This window comes from Archocentrus centrarchus, chromosome 22 (genome assembly GCF_007364275.1).
Source record: "Archocentrus centrarchus isolate MPI-CPG fArcCen1 chromosome 22, fArcCen1, whole genome shotgun sequence".
Classification (NCBI taxonomy): domain Eukaryota; kingdom Metazoa; phylum Chordata; class Actinopteri; order Cichliformes; family Cichlidae; genus Archocentrus; species Archocentrus centrarchus.
The window spans coordinates 26,930,820-26,942,695 of record NC_044367.1 but is presented as its reverse complement, the minus strand read 5'-3'; the positions used below and the strand labels follow the sequence as shown (position 1 = coordinate 26,942,695).

General features: G+C 43.2%; 1 protein-coding gene across 3 annotated transcripts in view; it reads left to right on the top strand.

The window, feature by feature from the left end:
- The first annotated feature begins 3,217 nt into the window (after positions 1 to 3,217).
- LOC115772186 (apoptosis-stimulating of p53 protein 1-like) overlaps positions 3,218 to 11,876 on the top strand; it is a 52,813-nt gene continuing 44,154 nt past the window's right edge. For 2 of the 3 annotated variants that reach the window (XM_030718201.1, XM_030718200.1), the window contains exon 1: positions 3,218 to 3,436. In XM_030718201.1, coding sequence (XP_030574061.1) covers positions 3,428 to 3,436 — 9 coding nt within the window. In that variant the 5' untranslated portion in view covers positions 3,218 to 3,427. The remainder of the gene's footprint in view (positions 3,437 to 11,876) is intronic. The other variant, XM_030718202.1, reaches the window with a different exon arrangement.

Here is an 11,876-nt window from a genome sequence, read left to right as displayed (position 1 = left end):
TATTTGAGTTATTGTCGTCTTCCTTTGAGCTTGAAGCAGTCGGGTCGTTCTCCTCTGACCTCTGCCATCAACAAGGCATTTTCTCGCAGAGAGCTGCTGCTCACTGGATGTTTTCTCTGTTACGATCATTTTCTCTGAACCCTTGTGGAGAAAAATCCCAGCAGATCAGTTTCAGAAATACACCAGCCAGTGTGACACCAACAGCCAGTCATTTAAATCACCTTTTTCCTTCATTCTGCTGCTCAGTTTTAACTTCAGCAGATCATCCTGACCATGTCTACATGCCTAAATGCACTGAGTTGCTGCCATGTGATTGGCTGATTAGATATTAATGCATTAAGTTCAGCTTAATGAATTTAAAAGCCAGATCGAAGCATAAACCTGATATTAATGTGGGGTGAAGTTCAGCCTCAGTGTGGTCAGCAGGTGGTGGTAATGTCCTCCCACATCCTGCACCTCATAATTAATTTCCACTGAGGTTAAAAAAAAGAAAACGAGCTGCACTTTGTGAATCAGGCGAGTTTGTTTTTGTTCGCGTGATTGATCGCAGTAATAACAGGTTTTACCTGATAAAAGCCTGCAGCGTGTCAGAGCAACATCTCAACAAACCATCATGACTTTAGAGCGAGTGTCACACCTCACTGAGGACATAAAAATACACACAAACCATCCTCGGCAGCAGAGGACAGCTCTGCCGTAATCTGCTGAATTTATGACAGCTGAGCATCTCTAAGCTCAGTGTAAGCTACATAAACCCTGGGTGAGTCCTCTGTGTCCCATTTCGTCTTTTTGCCTTCTTCCCATTTGATTTTACAGGCGCCGGGAAAATAAACACGGAAAAAATTACAGTTCTGCTGTTATGGAAAAGTATCATGTTGGTCCCGTGTATTTACTGACGCATTATTTTTTAAGCTGTTTACCAAAATATTTTTTAGGTTAGGCTTGTTTAATGAGTTTGGGCTTAAAGTCAAGAGTCTCAACTTTCACATTCAGACGCAGGAATTGGCACTCTTTCTTATGGACACAAATTTCTTTCCGAAATTTTCCGAAGATAACAGAAAAATTGATTCTAGAGGTATGTAATGGACAGCTGTGTGCTATTCACATTATTTCTTCCTTTATTTCATCAAATAAACAGTCTGACTTTTATTCCAAGTGTTGTGTATCATACTTGGATGCTGACCCGGTGAGATGGGCTCAAAGAAACGTGAAACAGGCCGTCCTTAGGCTGCAGCAGCAGCAGTGACCAAATCAGCAGGCTGCTACATTCAGTAATTAAAAAATATATATATATATAAATATATATATATTACAAATTAAAAGTGCCTGGATGTCCACAGAAGATGGTGGTAGGGGATGATCACAGGATCCTTTCCATGATTAGAAAAACAACACAACCCTTTTCACAATGTCTAAACAACAGGATGCAGCCGTGTTTTGAGTCTATGAAGATAAGAAAATAATTTATTTATCAGCCTCAAGAATGGAAAAACAAACGGAGACAAAAGTTCTTTGAATGTGTGAAAATCAGATTAACTTAAGTTTTAGTTTTCTGACAGATTTCTGCACTTCCTCCTGAGACCCTGCGTCCTCATATGGGGACATTACATTTTGGCTTTGCTGCACCTTATACTTCATTCTGCTCAATAGTGTTTTATCCTTTGTTAAGTCATGTTGTTTTTGTTGTGTTATGCTATAAAATAATCCCACTGTCCAGATCTCAGAACATTTTTTTTTTTCACGAAAGTATGTAACAACCATGTAACAAAATACAAGTTCCTGTTCAAAGAGGAAGCTTAGTTTATATACATTTCAGGTCCATCTAATCACAAATATGTAGGAGAAATTAAAAATGCATCGCAAACAGGAGCTCAGGTCTCAGGAGGCTAATGGAAAAATACACTGCATGTTGTAGTATATAAAACTTAGCAGAAAAAAGGAAGATTTGGCAAATTTTTCATGGGAACGCCCCCCCCCCCCCCCCCCCCCACACACACACACACACACTCTCAACTCTGCTGCTCAGCCCACAGATGCATGTTCCCTACAAATGTGGTGCTGTTAAAATAAATAAACTGGCTTTCCAGCAGCATGAGATTCACTGCCAAGAAACATTATTATAACAAAGAAATAACCAAATACATATTTCCTCACTTTCTGTGCTAACTTTACATCCACAGATTTACTTCTATATTTCCATTTCAGGCAGCTTTAAAGTTTTTTTTCTCCACTGAAGTTTACTGGGAAACATTCGTTACTCCTCTGCACTTAATTGACAGTTTGTGGGGAAACGATGAAGAAGTGAATCTTTTTTAATGACAAATGAAGCAAAGCCATTATAAGAAAGAGAGGTGAGGTTTATTTTGGGGCAGAAACATTTAGAATACTGAAAAATTTCTTAGATCAGATTTGACTGGGAATTCTTTTTTAAATGCAGTGAAGTTCTGGTGATTGCTGAGATTGAAGTTATTTTAAGGTAATAATTCCCCCAACAAGCATGACCATGACGTCTATAATGGTGACACTGGCGTTTAGAAGTATTTTAAGTTCAACTAATTTTTATTTTCAATGATTATAAAATATTTAAACGTCAGCTAAAGCAAATATAACAGCAAAGCATTTCCTGTGCGTCACAATAACGGAGTACTTTACAGTGTGGCGTGAGTATTTTTATGCTAGTACCAGAATACTTCCTTCAGTACTGTATATTTTGTGGAAACATTAAATATGAATAAATATATATGAACATACCTCCACACATAGAGTATAATAAGGCGACTTTGCATGAAAAACACGCTCTGTTTGTAGAGTGAAACTGTTGTTGTTGCTCACTTGGCCGAAAGAGGGCGCTCCAGCTCAAAAATCACGATTAACACGTCCCAGAAAATTATATCGAGCATTAAACTGGCGATCGTTCAGCCACCGATTATTACTACAGAACTACTAGAGGAGGAGGAGGAGGAAGAGAGCAGGGGTCAGATGGGAGGGATGATCAGGACGGTGACCCACTTCACCCTGCAGACCAAACCGGACGACCGCCCACAGCTGATCAAAGGATGCAATTAGTGAGATTTGAAGGGTGATTCCAGTTTATAAAAACATCCAGCTGCATTTCCTCCTTAGAGAGAGAGAGAGAGAGAGGGAGAGAGAGAGGGGGGGGGGGGGGGGGGGGGGGGGGGGGGGGGGGGGAGGAAGGAAGAGGGAGGGACTGAAGAGGAAAGTAATGAGAAGCTGGAGTTTTAGGTTTCCCAAGCATCTGGATCTCTGGCAGAGAGAGACAAAAAAAGGAAAAGGAAGAGGGTTTGTATTTATGGAAAAGTGCCTCGACGCAGAGGTAAAGGGCAGAAAGAGCACCCGCAGAGGAAAATAAGGAGGAGAAAGTTGTTTTTCTAACGGGACGGAAGCAGCAGCGGAGCGAGCGGCAGGAATGTTACCGGTGAGTTTTCATTCATGAAAGGTAGCAGAGTTTCTAAGAGCATATGCAGGGACGCAGGAGCCCCGCGGAGGCGCAACCTTTAGTTTCAAGCACAGTTTAGACCTTCATACTGACGGTTACTCTCAGACCCGTAAAGATGAGCCCGTTACTGCTCGGACCAGGAAATGAAGACTGAAAAATGTCCCGTTTGTTTCAACTTGCTTGTGCACGTGCAGTGATAGAATAAGATAGGATATCGTTTATTTATTCCAAAAGTTGGGAAATTTCTGTTACAGCAGCCAAAACAATTAACACACCTTACAGCAAAACAGCTGGAATAATGCAGAGCAGCTCCATAAAATAAATACAGCACAAAACTACATAGAAACGGGTCATCAAAGGAATGGAGTCTAATCAAGTAGAAACAATAAATCAACTTAAAGAGTTAAATGGGTTACCAGCTAAAATACAACAAAGGTAAAAAAAAAAAAAAAAAAAATACATGTAAAAAGTTGTATTTAATACAGCAAAGGGGTTATATGGGAAAAATAAAATAATAACTTACAGACGAGAAGCTCAGCGTGTAAATGTGGTGACAGTCCAGTTTTTAAACATTGTTTTCCTCTTATTTCATTTTCAAGTGATGCACCAACTGGGAAAATAATACTAATGCTAAAGAAACCATTTGAGCAATTCCCATGCCAGTCCCAGAAATGTTTCCGGTGGGTTTTCATTCATGAACAGACAACTGTTCACACCTATGGGCAGTTTATCACCAGTTAACCTAACCCCAGTAACTGCATGGCTTTGGACTGTGAGAGGAAACCGGAGAAAACCCACGCAAACACGGGGAGAACATGCAAACTCCACACATAAAGGCCCGGGCCGAGGTGGATTCTAACCCAAACTTTCTTGGTGTGAGGCAACAGTGCTAACCACTGCACCTCTGTGACTTTCAGCAAGTGCAAATGTCACAACAGCCAATCATCAGCCAAGATCCCTGATATGAGGATGTATCCCTACATTTTTACTGTTTTTTACAGCAAGTTTTATTTATTCTGTTTAAGCCAAATTATTGCAAAGTGACTCAGTGCAATTACCTCATGTAATTTTAGAGATTTTTTATTTTTTTTTGCCTTGAATGAAAAGACCAGTGGGTGCTCTTTGAATGATGAGGATGTGCACATCCTGGACTGGGAGGAACGGTGGTTTGGTTTGAGCGAGGAGCCAGAGAGGCCATTTATGAAGGGGGGGGGCACATCTTACAATGCTGTGATTGCAGCCATTTCCCAACACTCTGTGAATGGTACTCATGTCCAGTGATTAATGCTCAGCAATATTAACAGTCAGGAAGCTGAGCTCGTGGCTCAGTAGTTGAGCAATGGCGCTCGTTTCGGTCGTTATGCGGCTGAACTGCACAGGAAAACCAGCTGAGCCTGAAGAAGTCACTTGGATGAAACGTTTCTTCCACTGAAAACGCTGCGTCCAGATAAACAGAGTCAACTTTCTGGGACTTGAAGGAAAAATGTGTAATGGGCAGGAAGGCAAGGACCCTTAAACCGGATAATAAGTGGTTCAGTGGATTCCTGTTGAGATTTTCCATAATTGTCCAAAATGATTTTTATTTAAGGCTTCCAAACGTTGTATAAGCAAAAGTTCTTTTAACCATTATTAAAATCATTAACTGCATCTTTACAAACAGAGTCTGACTGAAGCAGGTTCTCTGTATGTCGATTTTGTATTGTCAGCCCCCTTTGTGTCGGTTTTTGGTCGGACCCTTGAAGCAGGGTCTGTGTTTAAGTTCAGTTTCAGACATTTTCACGTTTTGTTCAACAACATCAAACCTGAAAGTGAATTTTGAAGCTGTTACATGCAGAGGGCGTTTGCTAACAAGTGGCTAAATGAGACTACAGAAGTTTTTGGCTCCTTTATGGCCTCCTCGTATCATTTTACTGTTTGCATTTGTGCTTCAAACATCACGGCGGTGGAACACGTCGTCAGGCAGTGAGATCCACCCTTGGTTTATGACACCAGGGTTCAAAACAAACGACCATCACTGACTAATGCCAGAGTAGCCACCTCCATGTACTGTCATCATCCATGTAGCAGTGCTTTGTAACGTGTTCATCACTCAGTGTTTTATGTCTCAAACAGATGTTATGTTTATCTTAGAGTTTAGTAAAGGTGCATGGATGTGACAGGCTGATGTATTACATTTGCGTGTGTTGATCTGCATCTTTTTAGTGCTAATCAGAAGGAAAGTCTCTAATGACCAAGCCTGGAATCAGGGAGCATTAGTATTCCTGTTTCCCTCCGGTCTCTCCTCCCTCCATTCCCATTCCTCTTTATCTCTCTCTCCCTCTGACACATGGCAGAAAACACTGCGCCTCTTTGTGGCTGCTGTCAGCTCCAGACAATACTCTGAAGATATACAGATGTGTTTACTCCATACAGCGGGGGAGAGAAAGAGAGACACAGAAGTCCGCTAGCTTGACCTTTGACTGCTCCCTGAATTTCCATCCCTCCAGCCCCGGTTCAGGGTGGAGGGATGGATCGTTCTCCAACCTTTGATCCAAAGTACAGGGTCTCCCAGCTTGTGCTGGAGTGCAGCCACTGTTCACTGTACTGGGAGAATGTTTGGACAGTTAAAGCTCTCCAAACAGGGACAGCTCACAAGACTGATACAGCAAATTCAAAACAGAGCATGATATCATCTGGCAACTTCTTCTGAAATGTTGAGCAGCCGGCACATATTTTCCTGGGTACAGAGCCGGCGGTGCTGCCGTCACCATCTTCATTTTTCCACTAATGCATAAAGCTGCGAACATTACAGACGTCGTACAATCGCTCATTTACATTTTTTATTGGGCTTTGTGAAAAATTTATCATGTTTCTCAGAAATTTCTCCAGATTCAAAAACCAACCAGCAACCTGTTCAACATTTGCTGTAAGTTAAAGTTAAACAGTTAGTTTGTGAGCACAGGAAACCCCACACTACTGGACCAGTGCAGCCCTTCAGTACATCCTCTGTTAGAACCCCCCCCCCCCCCCCCCCCCCCCCCCCCCCCCCCCCCCCCCCCCCCCTTTAAATAAGAAAGAAAGCTCTGGGTGCAGAGGTTGGAGTTTAGAGCACAGAGTGTGGATACATTTTGTATCTGAAAAAAGTAACCAATGCAGAATTCTTCATAAAAGCCAGCAGGGGGCAAAAAGAAGCCTGATTGTTTAAAAAAATGACCCTCAGCTCCTTTAATGAGAGAAAAGTGTTTATTGAGATTCAGCTTGAACTGAAGTGTGGTTTGCATGTTTGCATCCTTAAGACAGAGGGGGTGTGCCATGTTGTAGGCTTGTCATTTTGGTGATAGATTGTATATGTGAGCATCATGGAGCAGAGTGGTGTGTATTGGTTTAGCATGCTTATGTTAGAATTTAACTCCAAGGGCTGCAGTGTCTAAGTATAGCATCAGAGATGCACCTGCATGGCTCTGGACTCTAAATATATTATTTTATCTTGGTTCATGTATTTTTACCAGTGGGAAATTTGGCAGTGCAGGACTTTAACTCTGCATCTGACATCACATCCGCTGTGTGATTAGAAGTGGTAAAAGGTCCATTTTAGCAGGCAAACATACAGACAATCTTGTGGCTTGAGTTAACATATTCAGTAAAAATACTGCTAAATGAATGAGGTGACTTATTGTTTTGCAGTATTTGTTACCGCTGTGGTGTTTTGTGACAGGTTGTTGCACATAGATTCTGTAGAAAAAGAAGTAAATGGTTTCACACAGCAAGAGGTACAGTATACTGCCTCCCATGTGTAAGGACTGTTTCACTCTCAATCGGCTGGAAGTTCATGTTTTACTGGTCACATGTAGTTCCTATGGAGACGGTACTGTGTGTGTGTGTGTGTGTGTGGGTGGGGGTGGGGGGTCTGAAAAGCAAATCACCTTCAGCTGTCACTGTGGTACTTTTGCCCACACCCACACATAGGCCAAGAGCTGCCAATGTGAAAGCTGGAGTTAAACATTTTTGGATGGAATTAAAGTGAGCGGTAACCTCCGGTTGAGAGATTTCTGATGAACAAGGCAGACCTGCCTGAAAATCTGAGGACATTCAGTGTTTGTCAGCAGCCAGTGAGCATATTCTGATTTTTAGAATGATGATAAAATGACATTCTAGTTAGTATGACCTAAAAATCCAGCTTGAGCCCAGAAAGCCATCATAAAAGTTTTTATTGAGGTCACCCAGCAAGAGACGTGAGGGTTTTATAGAAGTCCCACCGAGTTCTATCCAACCAGGGATCATTTTCAGGCAGAGGAGTCGCCCCCTGGTGGCCTTTAAAGCTTACAGCATGTCGTTAGCCTGCCCTCAGTGGGTGCTACTCCATACCTTTCTCCTTATTTAAGCTTATAAGTTGCTCCAGTTTAACAGCAGGTGTTCCTTGGAGCTACTTCTCTGGAGGGACAGATCTATTTTCTACTCAGTGTGCAAATACTTTCCAAATTTTCTCCCCACCCACACTGGCAGATTTATCCTCCCATGATTCATAATCAACCAGTGAACACACTGTTATTTGAAATATCAAAGAAATTAAATTTAAGTTATGTGGGCTGCTGCGACCAGCTGCTCTTGGATCTTCTGCCTGATTTCAGTTAAGCTCTGAGACCAGAGAGGTTTAGGGTGAAGGCACCGATGTGAGAGCAGAAGCAGTTTCAGGATATGCAAAAATGTTTGGGAAAGTGGTGCAACAGTTCGAAAGACAGAACAGCCTGCAAAGCAGTTCCCTCCCAGGGGTACGCCTCTCCATGAATGGTTGGTATAGCAGGTACGCTACACCCCCACATCCCGGAGACGTGCCATCATCCTTCAAAATAACAGCGCAGCAGCAGCCCAAACATCATCCAGTCACACCGACACTTGTTTTATGTTTGGTGATGTGACTCAGCCATGACAGTGAACTCACTGTCTGTAAATACAAGCCTGTATTTGTAGACATTTGGAATCAATGTTTAAATTAATTTAAATGATTTAATTGAAATATAAATTGTCAGTTTTTTACAGAACGATGATGAAGTGGATTACAGGGATTGTGGGCCAGGCTATTTCTTGGTTGTAGACAATCAAAGAAATCACGCTTCCTCATAACCAGTTGGTTGCTTGGAGACTGAGATAAATTGATTCCTTGATTAATTTGATTCCTTTTCATATCGTCGATCTTTGATTTCTCACTTCACCACATCCCAATGATTTGGGATTAGGGGGGGAGGCTGCTCCAATTGAGGGAGTTTGAGTAACTTGGGATTTTGGGAAGGTGGATCGTGAGGTGGACTGATGGATTGGCACGGCGTCGCCGGTGACGCAGGCTCCCTACTGGCCTGTTGTGGTGAACAGAGAGTTGAGCTGTAAGCTGAAGATTTCAGTTTACCAGCCCACCTGTGTTCCAGGCCTTACCTGTGGTCATGAAATCTGGGAAATGAAAGAATAAGGTCACAAATACAAGCTGCTGAACTGAGTTTCCTCCGTAGGGTGGCCGGCCTCATCCTTAGACATGGAGTCAGGAACATGTGGAGGGATTAGAGCCACTGCCCCCCCATATTGGAAGGAGCCGGTTGAAGTGGGGTACGCGTACCTCCTGTTTTCTGCGCACACCCATTTGGGCTGACAACCTTGGGCTTCCATCGACCAGTGGGCAGACGGGAGCCCCTGCTTTGGGTCGTTGTTATGCTCGTATGATGAGTTTTAGTTTAGCCTGTTATGAGATTTACTGTTCTAGCTGTAATTGTGAACTCTTGGTTTTTATTGAGCTCTAGTTTAAAATGGTTCCTTTGTTTCTTTTGTCTTCATGATAATGAGAGTCTCATCTGTCTTTGTTTAGTATTCGTCTTCTGGCTACTTCCTGTTTTTTTTCTTTGACAGTTTGTTTTCTTCCAGTTTGGATTCCTGCGTGTCGGTCGTTACCGAATCAGCCCTCCTCGTCTTCCTCTCAGTCTCTGTTGCCGTGTCTGTTTGAATTACTGTTTGTTTTTTACTTTTTGGACTTTTTTTCAGGGCAGCACGGTGGTGCAGTGGTTAGCGCTGCTGCCTCACAGATAGAATACCATCTGGAAGGCCTGGGTTCGATTCCACCTTGGCCCAGGCCTCTCCCTCTCTCTGTGTGGAGCTTGCATGTTCTCCCCGTGCTTGCGTGGGTTTCCTACAGGTACTCCGGTTTCCTCCCACATTCCAAAGACATGCACTTACTGGGGTTAGGTTGATTGGCTACTCTAAATTGTGAATGAGAGTGTGAAAGTGAGTGTGAAAGGTTGTTCGTCTTTCTGTGTTGGCCCTGACAGGCTGGTGACCTGTTCAGGGTGTACCCTGCCTTTTGCCCTATGACAGCTGGGATAGGCTCCAGCCCCCTGCAACCCTGAACAGGATAAGCAGATGGATGGATGGACTTTTTTCATTTGTATTCTTGTTTCCTGTCATAAACCCGGCTGTGTGTGGCAGGCAGGGTCGGACCCAAATGCAGGAATTCTGATACAGCTTTAATGCTGAAGTTCCTTCAAAACAGCAAAATACAAACAAGGCATGAGAAGATCCAGGGATGCAAAACTCAGAGTCTGACAAGAACACAGGGCAAGGAAGCACACAACAATGGGAACACAGGCAATTTATACACGAGGTAACGAGGAGAGAGGAAACAGGTGGGAAACACGGGAATAACAAGGCCTAGATGTAAAGTACAAGACACAAAGGCCACCAAAGTAAAACAGGAAGTAACAAACAGACTCACCCATGCAAACTTGATGGAGACCAAGACTGAAGGAACATCATCTAACGGGGAACACAGGAGAACCATAATGAAGTATAGAAAGCAACAACTAATAACCAAGAACAGAACCTTGAAATCTAAGACCAGGAGGGCCTGAGAATAATTCACTAATACCAAACACAGAGAGGAGGACAAATCAGACACGGATGCATAAGGGAGACCAGAATACTCAGAGGATACAATTTAACTGAACCCGTGAACTCAAACCAGAAATATAAATATAAAGAAACAAACCAGGAACTATTATAATAAGACCGTGACATTTTCAGCCTCACCTTTGGGTTTTCAGTTCTGTCTCCGGCATCCTGCTTTTGGGTCGTCACCCCCGCGCTCCACACACCTTGACATTATGAACAGGCACGCAGACAAAAAGCAAGGCTGCAGCACAAAATCATTCAAACCTGATTATTTTCAACTGAAAAACACCCGAAGAAAGAGCAGACTCACATCTAAGCTGCTGTTACCGGCGCGCACCTGCTGAAGGTGGATGTGTGTGCGTTTATAAAATGAATCAAGCAAACATACTGAAATATACAGATCCTGATGTTCACACACGCTCAGAACCTGAAGCTTTAATCATGAACACTTGCAGAACATGAAGTTAGTTTTCACTGAATGATTAGCGCTGTTTAGGAACACATTGTGTGCTCCTGTCCTTTCAGTGGGCAGCTGGTGACAGCTGATGAGCATGCCTGAGGGGCTTCTCATATCCCTCATATACCTTAGTGTGACGCACAGACACACACACACTTTCAAAATAATGGTCAAATGGTTAGAAAAGTGTGTGAGTCTGGTTGTCTCTGCTCTGTGGCTGTATTGTATCTTGTGGGTGGTTGTACATCACTGTCCCTTTGAGGAACTTGGATGAACATTTTGTTTATTAAATCCAGTTCCTACACACACACACACACACACACACACACACACACACACACACACACACACACACACACACACACACACACACACACACACACACAGACACACACACACACAGAGTACATCTCAGTCCCTCTGAGGGACCTGATAATAAATGTGTCAGTCATAGATTCTGCTATCATTTAAAGTAAACGCTGCTGCCCCGTGATTAAAACTTAATCTCGCCTCTTATATATTAATGACACATGTGACTGATGAAAGCTCTTAATGATGTTCGCTGCTGAATATGACTCTTTAATCAAGAAAAGTCCGTCTCACTTGTCACTGTCTGGCTCAAGCGTCTCCAGGCAGCTGCAAAGGATTGTGGGGCGTAAATATCAGTCAGAGCCACATGATAAATCTGTGCTGAAGATATCTGATTGTGTGTGTGTGGTGTGTGTGTGTGTGTGTGTGTGTGTGTGTGTGTGTGTGTGTGTGTGTGTGTGTGTGTGTGTGTGTGTGTGACGTCTCTCTTTTCTGCTGAACCATGGACTGATCTGTGCCAGTAGCTGCGGCAGAGACAGAGGCTATCTGTGTGTTTTTGAGCACATGCACCCAACATGTGACCCTGTGTGACGGGGGGGCTCTTCTGCCAGTGTACCTTCTGCATCCTCTGTGTGTGTGTGTGTGTGTGTGTGTGAGACAGTGCAGTCATGCTGCAGCGTATCAGTGCAGCCTCTCTAATCTCTGCCCTCCAGCTTTACTGCTGCTGCTGCTGGACAGCTTCAGTCC